The sequence below is a fragment of the Ceratotherium simum genome, chromosome 1, assembly GCF_057802395.1.
Source record: "Ceratotherium simum simum isolate JZ-2026a chromosome 1, ASM5780239v1, whole genome shotgun sequence".
Lineage (NCBI taxonomy): Eukaryota > Metazoa > Chordata > Mammalia > Perissodactyla > Rhinocerotidae > Ceratotherium > Ceratotherium simum.
Window position 1 is genome coordinate 71613723 of NC_141900.1, and position 25733 is coordinate 71639455.

General features: G+C 38.1%; 2 protein-coding genes across 3 annotated transcripts; both read left to right on the top strand.

The window, feature by feature from the left end:
* Nucleotides 1–559: 559 nt before the first annotated feature.
* LOC147918239 (uncharacterized) lies at nucleotides 560–915 on the top strand. The gene has a single exon (XM_087429723.1). The coding sequence runs from the start codon at nucleotides 598–600 to the stop codon at nucleotides 913–915; it is 318 nt and encodes a 105-aa protein (XP_087285849.1). The 5' UTR covers nucleotides 560–597.
* On the top strand, nucleotides 903–25732 carry IFRD1 (interferon related developmental regulator 1). Of its 2 annotated transcripts, XM_004418809.3 has the most exons (12): nucleotides 903–1049; nucleotides 4990–5094; nucleotides 5234–5318; nucleotides 6116–6240; nucleotides 7876–8033; nucleotides 12310–12360; nucleotides 12452–12630; nucleotides 12713–12821; nucleotides 18335–18469; nucleotides 22485–22613; nucleotides 23029–23124; nucleotides 24971–25732. In XM_004418809.3, exons 1-12 carry the CDS (start codon nucleotides 959–961, stop codon nucleotides 25058–25060), a joined length of 1353 nt encoding a protein of 450 aa, XP_004418866.1. In that variant the 5' UTR covers nucleotides 903–958; the 3' UTR covers nucleotides 25061–25732. The 2 variants fall into 2 exon arrangements, with proteins under 2 accessions (XP_004418866.1, XP_087285838.1); XM_087429712.1 differs by lacking the exon at nucleotides 18335–18469.
* The last annotated feature ends 1 nt before the right edge of the window (nucleotide 25733 follows it).

Below are 25733 nucleotides of genomic sequence, written 5' to 3' on the forward strand. Positions count from 1 at the left end.
CTCCTAACTGGCAGATTCTTGTATGGAAACCTGTGACACTGAATCGCCAGATATTTCTAGTCTAGAATAGGAGAAACACGCGAACTACACGACTAAGTAGATTACAGCACACTTTTTTTGGAAGTGGGAGGCACATAGCTCTGAACCACAGTCCAATTGTAGATATTACAATGATCGCTAAACTAATTCAACAACTAAAACCATGCAAATGTTCCCAAGGAGGGGTATGGCTGCGCCTGGGCAGAGGCCCCATGGAGGTAGGGGAAAAGTTAAAGAGGAGAACGAGAGCCTCTGGAGAAAGATGAGCAAAGAGGATTGCGTAGCTCCCAGCTGGAAGCCAGCTGTCGTCATCGGGCATACCCGCTGGATTGCTCATTACCAGTGACCACCCCAGTCAATTCCAAGGCGGGGCCACCCGGAGGCAGGGGAGGGGTCATGAGAAGGCAGGCAAGCGCGCAGAAAAGCAAGTTGGGCGGAGCTGGGAGACGAGCCCCGCCCCCCGGCCTACTACCGTTCCCAGAATTCAGTGCGGCCACGAAGACTCGCTCCCTGGGCGCCGCTGGCCGACTTGCGGCATGGGATTGGTAGTCGGCATCCATGAGCCGCGCGAAGTGGGACTCTGGTGGGGAATGCTATGGGTATTGGCTAGGGAGAGTTCGAGTCCCGCCCACGGATGGTGACGACAGGCGGCGGTCTTGCTACTTAAGGCGTCGTGGCCTCGACCGCCCCGCCTTAGCTCCCGCGCTAAAGAGAAACATGTATCGTTTCCGATTACAGCTCTTCACGGGGATTTCTGCTGCCGCCACCGCCCGCTCTTACCCCCGCCGCTTCTCGCCTCTCTTGTTAGCCGAAGACTCGCCTCTCAGCCGCCGGCCGCACAGACGCACGAGTAAAAAGTGCAGCTCTATCGGCTGATCTTCGCTAAGCTCCGAATTTAGGCGGCACCGGGCGTCCCACGATGCCGAAGAATAAGAAGCGGAACACTCCTCACCGCGGTGGCAGTGGTGGAGGCGGCTCAGGGGCAGCTGCAGCGACGGCGGCGACAGCGGGTAAGGGAGTATCCTCGCCGCCGGCATCCCGGTTGCCGGCCTGTCTAGCGAGTCTTTTGGTCTTGGGCACCGCGGGAGTTGTAGTTCTTTCCCTCCAGACGTTTGCGTCTGCGGGGAGCCTGGCCTAGCTGGCGAACTACAATTCCCAGCATGCGCCGGGGGCCGTACCTCGCGCGATTTGGATCTGGCGTGCGAACCGACCTCTTGTTCGCCACCCTTGGGGACGAATGGGTCCTTGGGCCTGAGAGGGAGTCGGGTCCGGGTGCCGGGGAGCTGTGGGGGAGAGGAACTTTCCTCAGAGGCCGGTGCTTGCTTCCAGAGGTCTCGTGGACGTAGGGTGGGGCAGAGCTCGGAGTTGTGTCTGTCCTGTCACTTTTCGCCTTTGACCCCCTGGCTCCAACATGGAGTTCTCGGGAATGCCAAACGTCCGGCGGGTTTGGACCGGCTCTTGCGTCACGCGGCCTGGCCTTGCGCCGTGGGGCCGGGGTGACGCAGAGGCGCCGGTGTGGCATCCCATTCAGCTGCCTTCTTGCGCATCCCGCGTGTCCACGTGGCCCGGCGGAGGCGTCGGAAGCTGGGGGCCACTGTCCCAGCCTAGGCTCTGCTCCCCCCCTTCCCCCCCCGCTTGGTACCTGTAGAAATCGCGGGCCCCCAGCTCCACTGCGACCAGTCGAGGCGACTCCCCGGGGCAGAGACCGCGTTGTCCTTTGTGCTGCATTGTATAGGTTCTCTGCCGTGAGCCCGAGATAGGCGAGAGTGGTGAGGAGCTTAGGCTGCAATTGGCGAAAAGTTTAGGTTTTATGTCTCCTCACTGCAAGGTTGAAGCTTTTCCTGGATGGGTAGGTGCTCAACTGAATTAATGATTACTACTAATTATACGGTTAAGAAAAAAAGACTTAAAGCAGAAGATTCTACGAGACACCACACTAAAATCGAGTGTTAAAGTAAACTGGGTAAAAGCATCTCATTTAGTAATTGTTGTGTTGAAGTTTTGAAGTTAAATATTGAAATATCCTCAGACGTTATCACATCAGAACTACTAGTAGCCATTAGGTATTTGTCAACACAGTTCCCACTGTGACCCCCACAATGATATTGCTTTGTTCATTAGAAAGTAAATAGGCCAGTTTTTTTGTTAAAGGTGCTTGGAAACTGGCATCTAAAAAGCTTTCCTATAGAATTTATAGCAGCACGGAAACTTGTAATCACATATTAAACATTTAATAATTGACAATAGGAATGAATTGTTATAAATGTAGTTTTTTTCCTTTTCTTTGTATCGCTCTATTTTAATTGAATGCTCTCGATGTTCATGAAATTGGTTCTTGATCAAGATGTAAAGTACATAATTAGTGTGCCGTGGCATCTAGTTGCTCTGCGTGAATCTGGCATACCTCTTACTTTTCTTTGCTTAAGCTTTTAGTCGTCTCAAGTAAACATTTGAATTCTGTCTAGAAGATTCTTATTAATTTTATTCTTTAAGTTTATGTTTTGTTGAAACAAATAATGGAGAAACAGCAAGCTAAAGTCATTTTGAAAATGGTAATGTTGCTAATCACCTCCTTGAATCACAAACATTTATTCCCTTCTGAAGCTTCCAGTCTAGTCTCCTTCCTTCCTGGTCCTTACAGAGTAACCTCAGATGGCAGTGGGGTTGCCTTTCCAATTTTACATTGAAGCTCATTGGTGACCTTTCATCAGACTTATTGCTGATGCCTTTTTGATTATTTTCAGTAGAAAAGATATATGTAAACAAATATGTGTATGAATTTTAGCGTATATAAGGAAATGAAAAAATTATTTGATTAGTTTATAAAACTATACATGCTTTGAATATGTTTTGACGTTTACAGTAGAACTGAACTGTGCTTGCCTCTGGTAAGTGGGGTATGGGGGTGAGATTTACTTTTTTAAAACCTTAATTTGGTTCCATCTGAATGTATTACTTATTCACTAAATAAATGAATAAATAATAGTTGAGTGTAAGAGATGGAAAATTGCCACAAACTTGTACTTACCTTATTGGTATTTTTAAATGGCATCTAGAAGAAATAGGATTCAAATGAGATCTTCACAAGCACAACCAAAAGATAACCAGCTTCTCTCTGTCTCTTTAATGGGTTTTCCATTTAAATTCTTTATTTTTTAAGTTAGGGGAGGGTTCGAGGAAGCTAATGAAATTGACCTCTTATACAGTATGACAAGTGTATGCATACTTGTCATAGCACTTAATTTGAAGAGAGCATTTTTGGGAAAGAACAAAACCTTGTCAGTAAGTCAGTCCTCTAAGAAATAAGGACTTTGTGTGTCTAGAGTGCTACCTCATTAGTGGTACTTAGGATCACAAAGTGGGTGAGTTTGACGTAGATATCAGGCATTCATATAGGATTCTTTTCCTTGATTTTTTTTTTTTTTAATCTTCTTTCCCTTGAGTCTTGGAAAATCACTGAAACTTTAAAGAAGGGAGCTGAGTAAGACCTGCATAGGAAATACTCTTCTTGACAGTTTAGAAGTAGGCTGAATATGAAAAATAAAAAATATAAGTCGATCTGTTAATAAATGTTAGTAAAAGTTAATCAAATGACTCTCAACTGTTGCCATGACTTCAAGTCATGAAAACAAATGAAGATAGATCCAGAAATGGACTATGATCTCATAGATCTTTGTTTATTTCTCTCCTCAGCATTCTGATTAAGAAGTTTTGGGATCTTGGCTTCATTGCTTATTCTTGATGCTTTACTACTTTGATTGGCACTGTTTATTCCCTTTGGGATAGCAGGCAAATTTGTAAGGCCACTTGCTTCCTGTGTTGATTTAAAAATCTGCTAAATTCTCTTCTCTGTTTTGATTTAAAGAAAAAAACAACAGCAACAGGCTTAAACTTAAGAGGATTTAAAAAAAACTTATTTTAAGATAGTAAATGTCATGAATTTCTTGAACATAGGGACCTAGTGATCTTTGGTGCAATCTTAGATTTTACTGATAAGGAAATGGGCTCAGAGGTAAATCAGGTGACTCAAGGTCACTTTTGGGGCAGAATTTGGGACTTATTTTAACTCACTGCTCAGTGTAATTCATGACTAGGCAATCCTTTTATTAACATGAAATTCCTACAAAAAAAAACTGACCAGAAATGACAGTGACTAGGAATATGGATTTATTCCTTAGGTTAATGAAGTTGAGAGAAAGATTCTAATTTAAAAAAAAAGAGGTTATATTTTTTAGTGACAGCACTTTCACTAACACAACAGTAACACATTAGTAATGAAACAGTAACACAACATTAGTAACGCAACAATAACACATTTTTAAACTGTTGGATACTTCAGAACCTTTCTTTTAAAGGTAATTTATCTAACTGGCTTTTATGCTATATCAAATACCAAAACTTCTATTTTAAGCCTTTTTTCCTCTCTATTCAAGTTATCTTTAAAACTATCATCTAACTCCTTAAATTCCTCTTCATATAAGATATATGTAACCTAAAAACTAATCCGCTCACTAAAGTTTACTAGTTTCCAGTCATTCTCGTTGGACGATATATTTGTCTTATTCTGATGATGTTCTATGACATCATACTCTATTTTTGGATCTATTTTCATTGTCTTTATGATTTGAAGTATTGGTTTGGAAGTAGTTTTTTCATCTGTAATTCCAGTTTTTGTATTATCAAAAACTGGTGCCCTCATGTTAGATGACTGATATATTTCTGAACCTGATGTATATTGTAAAAAGTTGGTGCTGTAAAATATGTATTAGGTGAAGTGACTTATTTTAGAAATATTTAAGTGTGTTCTTTTGTAATATAATCATCTTTTTTCTTAAATAAGTTTGGGTTTTTATTACTAGATTTCTGTTAAGTAAATTTAAAAATTCTTAAGTTAAATATTTATCTATATGGCAACAAAATCATCTACCTCCGCTCTCTTTTACCTAATAGGTGGTCAGCATCGAAATGTTCAACCCTTTAGTGATGAGGATGCATCGATTGAAACAATGAGCCATTGCAGTGGTTACAGCGATCCTTCCAGTTTTGCTGAAGATGGTATGAGTTTTAAATTTGCAACTTTAAGTAAAAGGATGTTTTAGATGGAAGAATTCTTATAGCTAAGGTATACTATTACTGTTCCCTATCTGCTTTTTTTCTACTTAAATTACGGTGGTTGGTTTATACTGTTCCTTAGGACCAGAAGTCCTTGATGAGGAAGGAACTCAAGAAGACTTGGAGTACAAGTTGAAGGGATTCATTGACCTGACCCTGGATAAGAGGTAGGAAAGACTGGAAACTCTTCATTCTGGGTGATTCTATCAGCCACCTTATATACATATATATATAGTATGTACAGTTCTCTGATTTAACAGTATGCATTTCTAAAGCTTGATTTGTTTACTTGGGATGTTTTAATGTTTCTTGTTCCTTTGGACTTTTAATGTGGATAGGAACATACCACTAGAATTTAGATTAATTAACTCAGTTATAGTTCTAGCATAATAGAACATAACTGTACTTGATTATAATTGGAATGGATTTGTTGAATTAAAACTTAATCTTCAGTAGAAGGGACAACTAAACTTTGCATTAAGCCTTTTGTCTTCTAATTTTGTTACCGATGTGAAAAATATCAAAGCTAAATTGTTTTCTTATTTCACAGTAGCTCTAGAATTGACTTAAAACAAATGGAATTAAAAAGCCCAGAAGATGCAAACATGAACTCTAGACTTTTGTAGTGTTAAAAACAATGTGAGTTTACTTTAAAGGGTAATATAGGCGAACATGTCTTGTACATTGAAACTATAAAATACTATGTAGTCATTTAAATTTGTGGCTATTCAACTAATAAGCAGAAGAATGCTAGGATATATGGCAGCTTAAAAATGTTTTGTGTAATAAAATGAGTTGTAGGTGAAAATTAAATTATTATTGGAAAATGTTTAGGGCTTGATGACAATTAGATTAAAAAAATCTTTAAATAGAAAAAATTGAAAGGAAAATAAGTTTTTAAACGTTATTGACTAATGGTACTCTTCAAATGGATCCTGTTTGTCTTACATTTTGTTTTAAATAGTGCGAAGATAAGGCAGGCAGCTCTTGAAGGTATTAAAAATGCACTGGCTTCAAAAATGCTTTATGAATTTATTCTGGAAAGAAGAATGACTTTAACTGACAGCATTGAGCGCTGCCTGAAAAAAGGTAATGTCCTTATTTTTGAGTCACAGGCACAGAACTGAAAAGGAATTTGTTACCTTCTTTGCAGTAACATTTGTTAATGGCACTAGAAGTCTAGTTCACTCATAACTTTATAATTGTCAAGGAATACACCATACTTGTTAAAACTCAAAATCAGACTTACTGTAAGGTTTGTTTTTGTTTATGTGATCAACAGCTTGAAACTAGGAAGGATTGGAGTGGATTTTCATCCTTTGTTGTATCAGAAGAGGTGATTACTATTCTCTTATATATAAGAAAGAAAGGCTTGAAAGTGTGTGTCAGATGTCAACAAAAAGTATTGTTAAAAAAGCATCCTACTTTATTTTTTCTAAAATTGAAAAAGTATTATAGTTATCTAGCTCATTTTCTCTTATTTAAAACATCAGTCATAGCTGTGGATGACATCATTTTCAGGACATCCTTAGAATATTTGAATTCTAGAACTTTGTTAGAATTCCAGATAATTCTGGAATTCATATTGTTATAATCGTAGAACTTTTAAGAATAAAGAGAGAGACCTTAAAGATTAAGTTTAGTATTAGCAGAGTTTTTAGTTGTAGGAACCACCAAAATTAAAAAGATTTGGGGCCGTCAGCTTAATTATTTGCCAAGTAAGAACATAATGAAAATAATTACCTTGTATCATCACTTTATTAACAAAATATTTCTAAGACTAAAAATGTGGGAAGCACACGTGCTCCTTTACATTGAAGGAGCTTAGCTTTCTGTCCTTATTCTCATTTTGCCTCAGGTGAAAGCTTTGTCGTGAAAGGATGTTTCACAACCTTTCATCTAATCCACCTCTCTCATTGTATGGAAGAAAGAAGGGCCTAGGAAACATGAGACTGGGTCTTAGGTTAAATAACTTGTTAGTGGTATAGTTGATAGCTTTTTTTTGAGATATTACAGTGGCTTTGTTAAAGGTGTTTACATTGAAACTGTCTCCTGTAAGGTAGCTGGACTAGGTGACCTTTAAAAATTCGTTCTAACCTGCATATTTTATAAATTTTTAATTTATCAGATAATAACTGAAGTTCAAAGTTTATTCAAACCTTTGGTGTATACAGTTCTCAAAAGAGCTAATTTACATTTACCTTTATAGTAATGTATTTTCTATGGTTTTAAAGAATCCCTTGTTTTTAATCTCTTATTTATTTAAAATTTTTAGTAGGGGCACCCTGAAGGTTTAGTTTACTTCATGGGCTGTGTACATCTGAAATGCTTGGGCTACCTGAGCACTGTTCTACGAGTACATGAAAGATTTGGAAGGTCAGATTGGCTTGAAACACATTATTTTGCTGAACTAACATTGTTCCCTTAAGATAGGTGTTAATCTCCATTTTACTGATGAGGAAATCTGTTTGAGAATAAGAGTAACTAGTTGAAGATCATTTGGCTAAAAAGTGGTCACTCTAGGATTTGAGTGAGATCTGTTTCCAGAGTTTGAACTCTTTAACCTCACTAGGTTTATAGCTCGTGTGAAAGCCTGGAGCATATTATGGGTTTCATAAGTTGTAGATGCTATTTTGAAATTAAACCAATTTGGGAAATTGCTGCCTTAATAAGTTAGTCTAGTGAAAATCATTTGTCTTAGTTGCATCTTGGCCTCTTTTACAGGTAAAAGTGATGAGCAGCGTGCAGCTGCAGCGTTAGCATCTGTTCTTTGTATTCAGTTGGGTCCTGGAATTGAAAGTGAAGAGGTTTTAAAAACTCTTGGACCAATCCTGAAGAAAATAATTTGTGATGGCACAGCTAGTATCCAAGCTAGGCAAACTGTAAGTATAAGATTTTTAAGTTTATAGATCTTAGGCGTGACACCACCCAGACATTCTGATGAATGATCTAGGAAAGCAGCATTTTTTTGAATGGTAGGGTTTTTTTTGTTTTGTTTTTTTTTTTTGTGAGGAAGATCAGCCCTGTGCTAACATCTGCCAATCCTCCTCTTTTTTTGCTGAGGAAGACTGGCCCTGGGCTAACATCCGTGCCTCATCTTCCTCCACTTTATATGGGACGCCGCCACAGCATGGCTTTCCAAGCAGTGCATCGGTGCGCGCCCGGGATCCAAACCGGCGAACCCCGGGCTGCCGCAGCGGAACTCGAGCACTTAACTGCTTGTGCCACTGGGCCGACCCCCTTAAATGGTAGGTTTTTACTAACATTTTATTCTAATTTCTCTTTTAGTTTTAGTAAGCAGAATCAATATGACAGTTGTTAAATTTTCTGAGACTCCATAGAGCATCCCAGATAGAGCAAATTTCTACTGAAGATCATATACAGTCAGATGTTGCTTAATGACGGGGGTGCATTCTGAGAAATGCATCATTAGGCAGTTTGGTGGTTGTGTGGACAACATAGAGTATACTTACACAAACCTAGATGGTATAGCATAGTACACATAGGCTATACAGTGCTAATCTTATGGGACCACTGTTGTATATGCTGCCTGTCATTGACCAAAACGTCTATGTGGTGCATGACTGTACTGATATAAAATATAATAAATACTGTGTTGAGTTATTTAGGATGACTGTAGAATTTTGATTGGAACTTAAAGATATGGTCTAGACAATGTTTATTGTGTGGTTATTTTTTATTCTAAGAAATGTAATGGGGTGTTTTTAAAAATTTTTGGCTGCTATGGCCTACAAGTCCTCATGAAAAGCTGAATTCTATAATTTACATGAGTGGATTTGGTAGATGTAGGAAACTCTGACTTATGAAGTATTTATCTGGTTTTGGGGTTTGGAAAAGCTTTCATTCTCTAATTGATATTTACCACTTATAACACTTGACTTTAGATTGTGGGTTTTGGGTTTTTTTTTGTTGTTTGTTTTTGGTATGCTAATAAGTGATTTAAATGATCACATGAACGTGAATCTTAATGGAGCTTAAGAATCTTAAGAGTCTTAATGGAGCTTAAGAAATTACTCTTAGTGGATTTGAATCTTAAGCTGTTTTCCTAACAAGAGAACCAGTTCAAGTTTGAAACTTTTTAATACTGATTATTCAAATTAGCTTCCTCTTTAGTATTACTTAAGGCAAGTGACATTAATCTTTGTATCAGATAAACTCTGAAGTCTTAGTGGCTTAATAAAACTTTATTTCTCCTTCAATCACTGCCCAGTACGAGTTGGCAGGGTCTCTAGGCATCCATCCTACAGCTCTGCCCTACTTATAGGTCCTCTCCAAATGGCAACTATAGTAGCTAGTAGATGAGGAAAACAAGAGGACAGAGGCACATCCCTTCTGCTGCAAGTTCCTTGGTTTACCAACTGTGTGGAATAGTCTAGCTGTTTCCCTTGGAGGCAAAAAAGTAGGAGTTTGGTGACTTGATAGGAATCTCTGCCCTCTAGTAGTTAGTAACCCTGAAATATTTAATTAAGCTTTTGCTATTTACCTTTCTGTCCCCCCTTTTTGGGTAGTTTTATGTAACTATAGCGGTATTTGAAATGTTCAACAGAAAACACTATTTGTTAGATATTTGGAGCCATCACTTAATTTTGGTTGCATGTGAGTTTGTTGTCGTTTAAAGGCATTTTCTTCACAGGCATTTTCTTCATACTTTTGCTATGAATTTTTTTTTTTTTTTTGTGATGAGGATCGGCCCTGAGCTAACATCTGCCAATCCTTCTCTTTTTGCTGAGGAAGACTGGCCCTGGGCTAACGTCCATGCCCATCTTCCTCTACTTTATATGGGATGCCGGCACAGCATGGCTTGCCAAGCGGTGCGTCAGCGTGCGCCCGGGATCCGAACCGGTGAACCCCGGGCCGCCGCAGCGGAACGCGCGCACTTAACTGCTTGCGCCATGAGGCCGGCCCCGCTATGAATTTTTTTAAAAGAACTTATCAGCCTTCTGCATATTAGCAGAAGGAATCTTTATTAAATGTAGGCAGTCCTAATTTTTAATCTACTATTTCTCTTAGAATAATCAAAAGGAGAGATGTGCCTTGCTTCTGCTGCTTACTTAGGAGAAGGGATACAGATTGAAATTTTCCTTTACTGAGAATAGCGCTTAGGTTACTTATTTTTCTTTTAAGTAAGGAAGGTTGGCCCTGAGCTAACATCTGTTGCCAGTCCTCCTCCTTTTGCTTGAGGAAGATTGTCCCTGAGCTAACATCTATGTCCATCTTCCTCAATTTTGTATATGGGACGCCGCCACAGCATGGCCTGATGAGCAGGGTATAGGTCTGTGCCTGGGATCCGAACCCACGAACCCTGGGCCGCCAAAATACAGCATGCAAACTAAACCACTACGCCACTGGGCCGGCCTCTAGGCTACTTTTTAATTTTAACAATGTCCAGTTTTTATTAGGATGAAATAAGAAAATAGTGACACCAAGCAGATTAATATCACAAGGGTCCTCATAGTACTGGAACAGAATGAGCTGAAACTTGAGTATGTGAATGGTGACTTTAAAGACTTAAAGCTATAGTGGTACTTGGAACAACATGAGGGAATTTTTAGTGACAACATATGGAGGAAAGGGAAATGGAGTATTATAAAGTCTTACAGATTTCAAATTCTGGTTTTATATGATTAATTTGTTAAGGCAATGTTCTGAAAATGGATGGCTCCTGTTTATGTTGCAATAGATTGTTTGCATATAAATACTGTATTCTGAGTCTCTTTTATTAGGTAAGCTTTACGTTGGTAATCTTGTAGTGTACCCACTTGTTTAGCTCTTTTTTTCCGCACAAAAGGTGATTAGAGGATTCCCGGCTTCTTTTCAACATATTCCAAAATAAGTAAAATATGAATTAATGAGATCCTTCTTTAGGTGGAAAGTTTGAGGACAGTGATTTAAGTTTTATGAGATTTCTCCTCCTGTTGCTTATTTTTTGGAAGCTAATTTTTTTAGAAGTTGTCACAGTAGAGTTTACATAAAAACAAACGAATATACAGTCATGTGCCACCTAACGACATTTTGGTTAACAATGGACTGCATATATGACAGTGATCGCATAAGGTTAGTACCATATAGCCTGGGTGTGTAGTAGGCTCTACCGTCTAGGTTTGTGTAAGTACACTGTGATGTTTGCACAACGCTGAAATTGCCTAATGACGCATTTTTCAGGATATCCCTGTTGTTAAGCCATGCATGACTGTCAATTGTTTTTAAAGCTTAAAAACCTATAACAAACAATGTATTTTAAAGATTTTTAATAGAGAGAACAGATTTCCTTATCACAAATGTCCAAACTTATTTCTGTCTTTGAGCTGGAGTTGAAGTTTGGAATGATCTGCTAGATTAATGAAGGAAGACCCCAGAGAAATAGAATAACCTTCCTAAAGTTGTACTCTGAGGGCCGGCCCCGTGGCTTAGCGGTTACGTGCGCACGCTCTGCGACTGGCGGCCCGAGTTCGGATCTCGGGCGTGCACTGATGCACTGCTTGTCTGGCCATGCTGAGGCCGCGTCCCTCATGCAGCAACTAGAAGGATGTGCAACTATGACATACAACTATCTATGGGGCTTTGGGGGAAAAAAAAAGGAAGAGGATTGGAAATAGATGTTAGCTCAGAGCCGGTCTTCCTCAGCAAAAAGAGGAGGATTAGCATGGATGTTAGCTCAGGGCTGATCTTCCTCACAAAAAAAAAAAGTTGTACTCTGAGTTTGGTAGCAGAGCTTGGGCTGAAATCCACTTCCCTTAACTCTTGATCCTCTATTCTTTCTCTCTCTTTTTATACTATGCTTGGGATGTAATGTAGTCATGTAGGTGAGGGAATTTTTTTTTTTTTTTTTTTTTTTGTGAGGAGGACTAGCCCTGAGCTAACATCCAATGCCAATCCTCTGCTTTTTTCTTGGGGAAGACTGGCCCTGGGCTAACATCCGTGCCCATCTTCCTCTACTTTATATGGGACGCCGCCACAGCATGGCTTAACAACCTGCGATCCTTGGGCCGCTGCAGCGGAGTGCGCGCACTTAACCGCTGCGCCACTGGGCTGGCCCCAGTTGAGAAAATTTTCACATTGAATTATAAAAGCAGGAAGATGTAAAATTAATAAGAAAATGACAATCATTAATATCTGAATTTTCTTTTTTTTTTTTAGTGTGCAACTTGCTTTGGTGTTTGCTGTTTTATTGCCACAGATGACATTACTGTGAGTAGAAAACCTTTGACTCCAGTTATTTGCACATTTCCAATTTACAGTGGTTATCTTATTGCATATTCTTACCTTATTCATATATTAGGAGCTGTATTCAACTCTGGAATGTTTGGAAAATATCTTCACCAAGTCCTATATCAAAGAGAAAAATACTAATGTTATTTGCAGCACTCCTAATACAGTGCTTCATATTAGCTCACTTCTCGCATGGACATTATTACTGACCATATGCCCAATCAATGAAGTGAAGAAAAAGCTTGAGATGTATGTATTTTTAGTTTCACATTTTATAAAAACATTTATTGACATAATTGTGTTCACATAGTAATGACTAACTATTTTCCAGGCATTTCCATAAACTTCCAAGCCTCCTCTCTTCTGATGATGTAAACATGAGAATAGCTGTGGGTGAATCTTTGGCACTTCTGTTTGAATTGGCCAGAGGAATGGATAGTGTAAGTATCTGATGAGTAGAGGAAAAAGCTTCTGTCACAAGTACCATTATTCTGTCATTACTTTCACAGTTAAGAATTGGGTGATAACTTGGGAGCATGGCCAGCTTGAGAACCTAGTGATTGATTGCCTTGCTTCTTGGCAGTGGTGATATCATTCTTTTTTTTTTTTTTTTTTTTTTGTGAGGAGATCAGCCCTGTGCTAACATCCGCCAATCCTCCTCTTTTTTTGCTGAGGAAGATGGCCCTGGGCTAACATCCGTGCCCATCTTCCTCCACTTTATATGGGACGCCGCCACAGCATGGCTTGCCAAGCAGTGCGTCGGTGCGCGCCCGGGATCCGAACCAGCAAACCCCGGGCCGCCGCAGCGGAGCATGCGCACTTAACCGCTTGCGCCACCAGGCCGGCCCCGATATCATACTTTTAAGAACATAAACCAGTAGGGTTTTGTAGAGCAACGTTTGAGTGAAGTTCATTATACTTAATTGTTGCTCTCTAAAAAACTGAAATTTGGGGACGCACTCTACTACCCATGGAGAGAGTTGTGTCTAGTATAATCTGTGTGAAGGTACTTGGATTTCTCAGATATGGACACATTGAGGTAATTCAGGCGTGGATGCTTTATAATAAATGTCAGACAGATGGATGTAATATTAAGTCAGCATAGGTTTGGGATCAGATGAGTTTAGTCACTGTTGTTTAACTTCTCTAAGCCAAAGACACAAGCACACATGGCCCTTCAGATGGGACATGTGCTTTGCAGTTGTTCATTGTGTTCAGTGCTCATGGATGTTCACTACCACAGTTTGGCTTTCAAAGGTCTTTGAGTCTATGATAGGTGACCCACTGTCCTGGTAGTGTCCCAGGTTTAGCACTGAAAGTCCTGCATTCTAGGAGACACCTTGTCTCAGGCTAACTGGGACATTTGGTCACCCTGGTTTGTGACCTCTATTGTGAACCTTGGGTTACTTACTAGGTGATTTTTAATATAAGGAGAAAGACTGTATTTCCAGAATGAAACTTTTTCTGCAATTGCAATTAAAGTTATTTAACAGTGAGTGGTTTCAAATAGGATTAATACATGTTCTGGGTTGCTTTAGTCCTTCACATTCCATTCTAGGCCTGTGTTTAAAAAATCTTTAGGGTCTTGACATTTATTTCTGGGAAGTGTCTTTCTCTAGGCACCCCACCTTTTTTCTTGAAGGATAACAAGTAGGAATGAAAAGTAAGTTGTTAATGGTGTCAGTAGCTAACAATTCTCCTTATGTGAGAAATTGGACTCAAGTTTAGCAATCAGTTTAATTCTCTTGAGCTGGTTAATGGCTCCTTAACCTCAAGGCTCAGAAATCAGATGTCCCAGTTTTTAATCTTATATTCATCTCCTGGCTAGAAATGGTAATTTCCTTTCTTTTTCCCTTGAAATACATCTTAAAAGTGAACTAATAAAGCAATTTTAATTATACATGTTGAATTTGTTTGAATTTGTGTAAACATAAATATATTACCACCCACATATCTTATGTTCCCTGGCTTAATAAATTATATGAGATTGCCAAGAGAACTCATCCAAACATGTTTAATTTGACCTAAGTTCTTGTCAAGGACAAAAATGAACTGAGTTATAAAACAGAACCTAGTGTTTTATTTGCTATTTTTGTTGAGTAAATAAACTTTTTGAAAGGAGTGAGTGTGTGGTGGTAGCAGTAGGGATTAAATCAGGTGTTGATAAATACATAGGTTGATTAAAATTAGAGTTCTAGCAAATGTGTGACATTGAATTATTTGGAGCTTTTTGCTAACATAATTATTTTGTGATATTATTAACCTGGAAATCCAGCAGCGTGATGAATTCTGCCTGGGGGACTTAGAAAAAAAAACTTCTGAAGAGCTGACTTTTAGGTTGAATTTTTAGGAATGAGTTGGTGGAATATTAGTAATAGGTATTTGTTCAAAGTTGACCTGAGGTATTGGTAATTCTTCATGAGAGCTTTCTTAGTTTACTATGTGTGTTTGCCGTATAACCAAGCAGGTAAGAGTGTACTCTGTAGCCACGCTGCCTAGGTTCAGATCTCTCTTCCGCCCTTACTAGTACGATGATATTGGGCAACTTCTCTATGCCTCAGTATCTTTATCTTTAAAATGGGGAAAATAATAGTTACCACCTCATAGTGTTGTTGAGAATACATGATGGGTACAGTATAAATAGTAGCTATTACTATACGGTCATGTGTTGCTTAACGATGGGGATATGTTCTCAGAAATGCATCATTAGGCGATTTCGTCATTGTGCAAGCATCATAGAATGTACTGAAGGGAACAAAATTTGCCGCCTCAAAATGTATCTCTTTAACATGAGGATTATTTTAGGCTGATTATTTTTAAGAAACAAAAAGGCTCAGAAAGTTTTTCTTGTTATGTCCCCCTTAACTGCCTGAAAGAATTTAGATAAAAAAACACGTCTCGGGGAAGGTTGAGAGCTGTCACCTGAGCTATCACCTTAGCATAACATAAGCTAGGTGGCTGACAGGGAAGAACCTAGAAAAGCCTGTTTGTTGGGCTCCCCTCTGTGTTCTGTTTCTTTGTGGCCAAACACTTGTTTTCCAAACATTGGCTCTTTTTCACCTAACTTGTGAATTGACTTCCTTCCCTTTCAAGTCCCTGACCTTCTCCGCCCCAGCATCTTCTTTTGTCTTTAGCTGAGGATGGTATTTAAGGTGAGGGCTTTGGCCATTTTGGAGAGTTACTCGGTTTTCCTGGGTTTCTCCCATGTATACATGTTATTAAACTGTTGTTTGTTTTTCTCCTGTTAGTCTGTCTCATGTCAATTTAATTCTTAGACCAGCCAGCAGAACCTAGAAGGGTAGAAGAAAATTTCTTCTTCCCCTACAGTACTTACACAAACCTAGATGGTGTGTGTGTAGCCTACTACACACCTAGGCTGTGTGGTATAATCTCATGGGACCACCATCATATATGCAGTCCATTGTTGACCAAAATGTCGTTAATGTGCTGCATGACTAATTGTTGATTGAATTGAGTGTTACTTCCCCCTTTCCTTCAGTATTCTAGTAGTGGCCTTTTAGGAGCTCTCTAGGGTATCTTAAAATAAGACAAAGACTATTTAGTGGGCAGAAGTACATATCTTGGGGCCACGTCATGTGTTGACTCAGGAAAATATACCAAAATATAGTATAGTCAGACCTTCTCCAGTTCTCCCCATTCCATCTCCCACCTAACCTGACAGGAGAAGTGCTACAGGAGAGAGAAAGAGAGACAGACACACACATACACGCATGTACACCTTGTTGTGTGATAGTGATTATTTTCTTTTTTCATTTTTGGTCAGAGTAAGGTATTTATTTGTACCTCCAGAAGCCCTTTTTTATTTGTCCCTGGGTGTACAGTTTTTCTGTATACAATCATGCATTGCTTAACTAGGGGGACGCGTTCTGAGAAATGTGTCATCAGGCAATTTCGTTGTTGTGCGAACATCATAGAGGGTGCTTACACATACTTAGATGGTATAGCCTACGCTATATGGTGCTAATCCTGTGGGACCCCTGTCGTATATGCCGCCTGCCCTTGACCGAAATGTCGTTTTGTGGCACACGACTTTAGTTATCCTAGATGCCAATAAATTGGCTTTTGGTTGTTATTTATGGACTATTTTTGTTATATTTTACATTTTTTTTCTTTCTAATGCACGAGCACTTTATGGAGACACTTCCCTAAGATATTTAACATTTATTTTTCTAAGTTAGGACTGTATTGAACTCAATGATTCAGACTATAAACTAGATTGAATTTTATTGATTGCTGAGCTCAATTCCAGCAGATTTGTCAACGTCAGTACTGTTGATATATGGGCTGAATAATTTTTTGTTGTTTGAGGGAGGTGCTGTCTTGTGCATTTTGGGATCTTTAGTAGCATCCCTGGCTGCATGCCCATTAGATGCCAGTAGCCAACTCCTCCTCCCCTAGATGTGACAACCAAAAATGTCTCCAGACATGACCAGATGTCCCCTGGGAGGTAAGATTGTTGAGAATCATTGGCGGTGGTTCCCAGTTCTTAGAAAAAATTAAGATAATGTGTCTCTTAATTTTTGGTTTATTTGTCCATATGTATTTTTAAATCTTCCATACTTTTTTTTCTTTTTGGAAATACTATAAAAGAACAAGTAGCCAATGAAGTGAGTAGGAAACTGCTGGTGCCTGAATGTACTTGTTTTCTACAAATAAAACTATTTCCATCCTGTTATGATGGAATCAAATTTATTGGAATTTAAATATAGAGATCAGCATAACTTTGATCTGTTTTAATACCTTATCAGCTTTGATAATTGCTTTTCTAGATGTAAATCTTAATAAGTGTTGTCTCCAGCTACCTCAGACATAGGAGGTTGAATAGGAACATTTGAAGAAGACATTTGCTAGAACAGTTAATAATAAACAATCTCTAAAATATTGACAATAAGAAAATATTTATTTAAAGTTAGAATATCTATTGTGTTAATTTCAAGCTTATTTTCCACAAGTATAATAATCTTTTTTATTTTAGACATTAAAAGAAATATTTATACTTTTTGAGATTAAACAGTTTTATATATACAATTTGGAGAATGCCCAGAATAAGAGCTGCTTATTTTAATGGATAGAATAAGTTAAATGATTGTTAACCACTAATGCAAAAAAGGTTAAACAGGCATTAATACCTAGAACTGAAGATTGGTCACCTGGTTTCTGTAAGTGTCTGCTCTAGTTTTGGTTGGCTAAATAACTTTGAATCATCTTTTAGTTTTTAATGTGGTTGTGAAATGTAGTTAGGGAATAAAAACACCCAAAATAAAGAGACTTCATAAAAATATAGCCACTTAAACTGTTACAAGGAAGCCCATAGTCAACTCAAGGTAATAGCAAAGTAATATATTTTGTGGCTTCCCTCCAAAAGGGATTAAAATGTCTCCCTACCTTAAATAATTTAATTGCCCAGTTTGTGCACCTAATGTGAATACCTTATTGCTTATTTGAAATATGGCCAGTAAAATAGAAATTAGATACTTTAAAAAGCATTACTGATAGCTTGTACTTTTGGAATTAGAATGTTTGGAATTCTGGAAATGCGTGCTTTGGGAACTGGGCAGCCAAAGAATAGAAGCTGTATTAATATATGTGTATCTGACTCTCACTAAACTTCTGTGAAATCTCAGTAACGTCTTAAATACAGTAGGAGCACAATAAGCATTTGTTGAATGCATCTGGATATACTTGGAAGGGGAATGTTAATTGTTTGGTGGTAATGTATCATCTTATAGTTAGCATTTCTGGATTAAACTTTTGCATGATAATATAAATGTGATTATGGGTGCCTATGTGCCAAGATCTCTAAACAGCTCAAAGATTTATGTTGCTCTGTGCAGTGCTGCTAGATATTTTCCAAGGTGGACTGTTCTTTGTTAGAAGAGGTTGGGGAAAAAAAACAATAAAAAACTAAACCAAATTGTTTTTGTCTGACCAGGACTTTTTTTACGAAGACATGGAGTCTTTGACTCAGATGCTTAGGGCTTTGGCTACAGATGGAAATAAGCACCGGGCCAAAGTGGACAAGAGAAAGCAGCGGTCAGTGTTCAGAGACATCCTGAGGGCAGTGGAGGTAGGCCTCTCAATGCTGTAATGGCTACTCATTTTGACATTAGATTGTTTCCCACCAAATTTGACAATTGGGTCATTTTGTTGATGGAACTTCAGCTTTGACGAAAATAATTTCCTCATTTTAAGACTCAGTGGATTTTTTTTTTCTTTTTGTGAGGAAGATCAACCCTGAACATCCAATGCTAATCCTCCTCTTTTTTTGGTGAGGGAGATTGGCCCTGGGCTAACATCCGTGCCCATCTTCCTCTACTTTATATGGGATGCCGCCACAGCATGGCTTGACAAGTGGTGTGCCGGTGCGTCCCCAGGATCCGAACCACCGAACTCTGGGCCTCCAAAGTGGAGCGTGCGCACCTAACCACTGCGCCACAGGGCTGGCCCCAAGACTCAGTGGATTTTTAACAACATAAATGAAGACTTTTTTTTTAAACAAGGGAAAATTTAATTCTCAAGATAACTCTTTTTTGGGGTTAAAAAAATCAAGAAGATTGATAGTGATAGAAATGCATTTCACCTTGGTGTATTTGCCATCATTTAAGCAATGGTGCTTGCTTAGCACATAGATATTTAGTATAGTGTTTGTTGTTTGTGAGGAAGATTAGCCCTGAGCTGACATCCGATGCTAATCCTTCTTTTTTTTCTGAGGAAGATTGGCCCTGGGCTGACATCCGTGCCCATCTTCTTTTACTTTATATGAGATGCCGCCACAGCATGGCTTGACAGGTGGTGCGTCGGTGGGCGCCCGGGATCCGGGCCTGCGAACCCTGGGCCACCGAAGCGGAACTCATGCACTTAACCGCTACGCCACCGGGTGGCCCCAGTGTAGTATTTTTTTGAATACTAAATTATTGCTTACCCCTTAGTATCTTTAAGCAAAGACCTTTATGATCTCCCCGGGAAAGCTAGGTGCTAAAATCTGAAATAAAACCCAACATTTTAACAAGGTCACTTAAAATCATTATCTGATGCTCAAATCCCTTCTATAGTCCTCTAATCTGCTTCAGTCTACCTGGCAAATAAATTGACTTAGAAACCCTCAGGCGTTAGAATGCATAGTTAAAATGAACTGTAAGATAAGAGGAGTCTTACTTTGGGAAATACCAAAATCTTTAACAATATTTTTTTGTGGCCAGTAAAAGTATTTCTTGGATATAAAGGGTAAATTTCTTGGATATAAACTGCTATCTGATAGGGCAGTTCTTTTAAGAATAAATGTGTCACCAAAGAGTCATTCAACCTGACATATATATGAAATTTTAGAATGGGAATTAAAAAAAAGAGATGCTAAGGCCTCACTCAGATGTAGTTTTGAAACGTTCTAGTGATTCTCCTATGTAGCCTGCTTTTAAGAACTACTTTTTCTTCATTTTAATCTACATTTAAAAAAGTAAAACCTAGGGTATAAATTAGCATAGAGATCCTCTGTGATCTAAATTTTTGGTTAATGTTGACTCTAATTGCATTATAGTAACATTTTATATTTACTCTGCATTTTATAAGCTAAAAAACAGAAAAAAACCCTAATCTGAGCAGACATCCACATTAAGAATGGAACTTATTAGTCTTACAATTAGTGTGGCAGTGTCCTCAAATTAAACAAGCCATTTTTTTGAGAAATTATAAGCTATTCCTAGATTTGGATCCTGTAGGCTCCAAAAGATAAAATGATGACATGTCCTAGATTTTTGGATTAAACCTGATTTCAGATTTTCTGTCTTAATGCATCCTCCATGGGTAATAGATTTTAAGGGGGGACAGGACCTGACAGACCCTATTGATAAACCCCTTAGCCCAGGCCAGCCACAGAACATGGCACTGATTTAACAGGCCTCTTGTGACCCCCTGTCAGGCACTGCTAAAAGTGAAAGCCCTCTGTGTGTCTCCTAATTCTGTCCTATAGTGATCTCTCTCCCAGGGCTTATTCACCCTGTCCTGTTCATCTGAGGAGTTCAGATCTTTCCTTGCCCTTTGAGTTCCTTGTTCTTCCAGCCCTGCTTCAGTGCACCAGCCAAAGAAAGATGTGTCCTCAGAGCCTTGCTAAGTGTTCTTGTCTCTTTTCTTTCATTGGAACACAGCTTTCTCTGAAGGACCCTACTTCCTTGGTGGATCTTTTACATGAAGATTGTTCAGCTGTTACAGAGGAGAATTATCCATTTTAGGTGTAGTTGTTGCTGCCATACCATTTCTTTTCATCCCAAAACCCTTCTTGAAGCTCATGTATTTCTTAAATCAGCAAGCATTTAATATGTTAGGTGCTTTGACATCCAGTTTTCTTATTTCAGTTCCATTATAGCTCTTAAGCAATAGAATTATCTTTTTAAGGAAAAATGGAGAGCAGAGGAATAAAGAACAGAAAGTAGGAAAGCTGGAATTTAAACCCACTGAACTGTGCTGTTTTTCAGCAGGGCCAATGCTGCAGATAGGTCAAGTGAGAAAGAAGGAAAAGTGTCAATTGGATTTGTCAGTTAGGAGGTCACTGGTGACCTTTATAAGAGCGACTTCAGTAGAGTGATGAGAGAAAAGCTGGACTGAAGGATTGAAAAGTGAATGGGAAGTGAAGAGGTGGAGATGGTGTGTCTTGACTATTCTTTTGCAAAATGTGGCTGTAATGGGAAGAGGAAGAGAGTTGATCTCTGGATTGTGGGTGAGTTTGTTTTATTTTAGATGCTCAAGACAGTTTGTGGGAGAAGGAACCAATGGAGAAAGGAGCATATGAAAATAGGAGTGAAAGATTGGGAATATGATGTGGTTAAAGAATAATGATTAGTCCTGAATTGGGGAGGAGAGTCTGTCTATCTGATTTAAGAGACAGGGATAGGCAAGGATGCAAATGAGTCTATAGAGAGTTCTTTCCTGGTGTCTCAGTGTTTTCTGAAATAAGGCTGAAATAATAGAATCTTACCGGTTGTTTTTGAGCTGCTGTAACAGACTAGGTACTGTATGTGCTTCTCAGACATGCTCTGTCTTATACCTCTAATAACACTATGTGGTATAGGTATAGATAACCACATTTTACAAGGGAATAGACCCAAAGAGGTTAAATTACTTGCCAAAGTCACAAGCCAATGAATGGCACATCCAAATAAGTGTAGAGTTCACGTTCTTTTCTATTACATTGTATGCCCTGTCTGCTGAGAGAGAAGGGGGCTTGGTAGATGTGGGGAAGGTGATTAGAGTAGTCCTGCCCTGTCAAGTTCTGTCGCCTTCTTTCTCCTGTCCCTATGGCTATCAGCTATTCCCTTCCTGCTTAGTCTTCCATATTCATGATTCATCAAAGAACGGAGCAGCCATTTTTTTTCATCTCAAGTTCTGTCACCATTCTGGATGACTTCTCTGTCCGTTTGAAAAACCCTATGCTATATTTCTTCCAATGGCCTTTGTTTCCGTTTCACTGGGGCCCCCTCCCATGGTTATACTTTAGAAATTGTCCTCTGGCAAAATTGTTTCATCTCTGAAATCTTCAACTTAGATGTTACCTCTTGTTTTCTTCATAAGCCTGCTATGTTAGACCGTTGGAGCCCATTGGTTGCTGGTCCTCTCCTTTTTGGTTCGTCTCTTAACCCCATTTGTCTTCGCTTCCTTTCCTAGATCCCTGCTTCCCCTCATTTCCATCACTGTCTTGTGGGAGCATCTTGTCTTTCTGACTTGTCCTGCAACCTTCTCGTCTCTCTCCCCATCCCACTCCTCAATCCTAGACCAATACAGATATGTGACTTTTTCTTCAAGTTTGTTGAGTGCTATTGAAATGTAAAAACATTCACAACACTGTGATTTTGCCTTTAATATTTATCCAAACTTAGTTGTGCCTTAAAGTCTACCATAACTAGACAAATTTTACACCCTCATATATAGGATAATACTTTTTAGTCTGTTCACATTCAGAGATGGAGGTATCCGTTTAAACCATATTGTCCACTTATCTTATCATATATATGTCTATTTAGAAATTGTGTTTATGTAGGATCTCTTGAGGCCATCTTAGTCCCTCTTATAATTTTGGTTCTTCTGTTGGTTAGGAACGGGATTTTCCAACAGAAACCGTTAAGTTTGGTCCTGAACGCATGTATATTGATTGTTGGGTCAAAAAACATACCTATGACGCCTTTAAGGAGGTTCTTGGATCTGGGATGCAGTACCACTTGCAGGTGAGTGGGTAACGTCCTTTCTATATGTTTGCTTTTAAATTAGGGAACGGTTTTGAATGTAGCTCACTTAATTGGCTTTTGAAGTTACTTGAATACACAGAATGCTTTCCAGATGATACAAAACAGTAAATTTATTTTTGACAGTAAAATTGAATAAATGTGAAACTGGTTTTTTTTGTATTGTTTGTCTGATGGAGCACTATTGATATCTTTGTATGAAAGCAAATCGTTTGACATAGCTTTTTTGGATTCAAGGCAATGGAAAACAATTTGTTCTCATAATGAGAAACAGAAAATAAGTGACCTAAGTTCATTTATAAGCTCCACATAACTTCTACTAATCACATTTCACTTTATGTAATAAAAAAGAACTGATACTTAATACTGAGCCTTATAACCTTTTTCTTTACCTAAGTCAAATGAATTTCTTCGCAATGTGTTTGAACTTGGACCCCCAGTGATGCTTGATGCTGCAATGCTTAAAACAATGAAGATTTCTCGTTTTGAAAGGGTAGGTTTTAATTTTGTTTTCAACAGAACTAAATACACCAAGGAAAAGCAGAGCCAGAGCTTTGATTCTGCCAGGTGACAGGTGTTTAGCTGTGGCTGGGGGGTTTTAGTTCTTCATGATTCTGTCACAGAATAGCTATACTAAAAGTGTAGAAGCATACACTATACTAAAAGTGTAATGCATTTCGAGTGGAGGAGGTTTAAGGAAAACCTTTTACCCATAGTTCTATTATCTAAACTTAGAAATTATTTTCATTTTTTTGTTTTCTTTTGTTCTATGAAGGTTTCATATTTAAGAATAAATATTTACACAGTGCTTCTTTGGTACCAGATAACTGAGCCTGCTTAGTGAGTACCAGGCTCATTTTACAAATGAGGAAACTGAAGTGCTCAGAGAGGGTTTGTGTCATTAAGTAGTAATTAATATTTTCACTTAACATTCCAAAATTCCTAATTATATTTTTATTTTTTTTACTGAGGTAAGATTCACATAACATAAAATGAACTGTTTTAAAGTGTACGATTCAGTGACATTTAGTATATTCACCATGTTGCACAACCATCACCTCTGTCTAGTTCCAAAACATTTCATCACCTCAAAAGGAAACTATACCCGTTAAGCAGTCGCTCCCCACGCCTGGCTGCTTGCAAGCACTGATGTGCTTTCTGTCTCTATGGGTTTACCTGTTCTGGATATTTCATGTAAATAGAACCTTTTGTGTCTGGCTTTTTTCACTTAGCATGATGTTGCTGAGGTTCATCCATATTGTAGCAGATATCAGTACTTCCGTCCTTTTGTGGCCAAGTAAGATTCCATTGTATGGATAGACTACACATTATTTATCCATCCATTCATCAGTTGATGGGCATTTAGGTTGTTTCTACTTTTTGTCCCTTGTGAATGGTTCTACTATGAACATTTGTGTACAAGTTTTTGTTAGAGTACCTGTTTTCACTTCTTTTAGGTATATACTTAGGAAATGGCGTTGCTGGGTCATGTGGTAATTCTATGTTTAACTTTTTAAGGAACTATCAAACTCTTTTCTACAGCATCTGTACCCTTTGACATTCCCACCATCAGTATATGAGGGTTCCAATTTCTGCATCCTTACTAACACTTGTTATTCTCTGTTTTTGTTTTTTTATTTTAAATTATAGCCATCCTAGTGGCTGTGAACTGCTTAATTATATTTTTATAGTCTTTAGTCATTTTTATGGCCGTATAATTGTTGGGTTTTTAATAAATGTTAATATTTTTACATACTTTTCTCCTTTGAATTATTTCTTGGAAGAAATCCTTGCATGGAGTACAGGGCTGGATTATGACTTTTTGATATGTATTGCCAAATTACCTTCCAAAGGTATTCTGTCATTTTTAATTGTTTCCAGCAAGGAATCAAAGCATGTAGCTATTATGCACATATTTGACAGCATTGGGTTTTATAATTTTAAATATTTGTTAATTGGTATTAAAATGGAACCTCATATTTTTCCTCATTTTAAATGATAGCATGGTTGGACATTTTGTTTACATTAGTTTGTGATTTATCTTCTCCTTGATCAGATTAAATGTTGATGTACTTTTTGTTACTTTCTCACTGGAATTTTTTTGGTATTTTACATATTTGATTAGTACTTTTCTTAATATAGATAGCCATTAGCTATTATATATGTTAGTTTTCCCTCTTGTTCTTTGTGTCTATGTGTTTCATAAACATTTAAAATATTTCTAGGGCTGAATTAGTTCATTTCTTTCCTTTGTGATTTTTATTTATCTTTTTTTATTATTTTGCAAGAATATCTTAAGCCTTAGTGACTCACATATATTTTCCTTTTCTTTGTTTTAGCACTTATATAATTCTGCAGCCTTCAAAGCTCGAACAAAAGCTCGAAGCAAATGTCGAGATAAGAGAGCAGATGTTGGAGAATTCTTCTAGATTTTCAACACTTGAAAACTACTTTCTAATTTCCAATTTTTTCTTTTTTTGTAATTTCTAATGTATTTAAACTCTAGAGACAGTTTTTATCTTGGGTCAACATAGATAGCTTTTGTAGCAGGGTTTATATTATAATTTAATGTACAGTGTTACAAATGGTGAGTTCTGATTATTGAATATTCTCTGTAAATATCAGTAAACATGAATAAAGTATTTGTAATGTTTGGTCATTTTCTATTTATGAAGAAAGCAAAAATAGGAGATTTTACATGATTTCCTGATGAGAAAAATTATTAGCCAAGATTAAATTTCTTGTACTGTGGTTGTCAAAAATATTGATTGTTCTGGTATAGATATACAAAGTATTTAACTTAAAATCTTAGACAAATGAGTTTTGGATACAATTTTGGGAGCTAGTTCTTCTGGAAAAGCTGCTATATTTTTAATTTCAAATGGAACCTAATAATTTTAATTTTGTCACTGTGATCAACAAAGGGAATTAAACCATGAGACCTTACAGTTGCACTTAAGTGCAGACCAGCTATTGGGAATCATGATGAATTAGCGCATGGATTGCTAACCTTGACCTCTGAGGGCAGTAACACTAATTTTATCTGCTGTGTAAGACCTTGTACTCTTTTATTTTGAAATAAAAATCTTTTCACATTGAAAG

What these genes read in the sequence shown, in the direction of transcription:
- LOC147918239 (XM_087429723.1), top strand. Translation starts at nt 598, where the DNA reads ATGAGCCGCGCGAAGTGGGACTCTGGTGGGGAATGCTATGGGTATTGG.
- IFRD1 (XM_004418809.3), top strand. Translation starts at nt 959, where the DNA reads ATGCCGAAGAATAAGAAGCGGAACACTCCTCACCGCGGTGGCAGTGGT. An exon ending in GTATCCAAGCTAGGCAAACT is followed by an intron (nt 8,034 to 12,309) that starts GTAAGTATAAGA and finishes TTTTTTTTTTAG; the next exon opens with TGTGCAACTTGCTTTGGTGT. An exon ending in ACATCCTGAGGGCAGTGGAG is followed by an intron (nt 18,470 to 22,484) that starts GTAGGCCTCTCA and finishes TCTGTTGGTTAG; the next exon opens with GAACGGGATTTTCCAACAGA.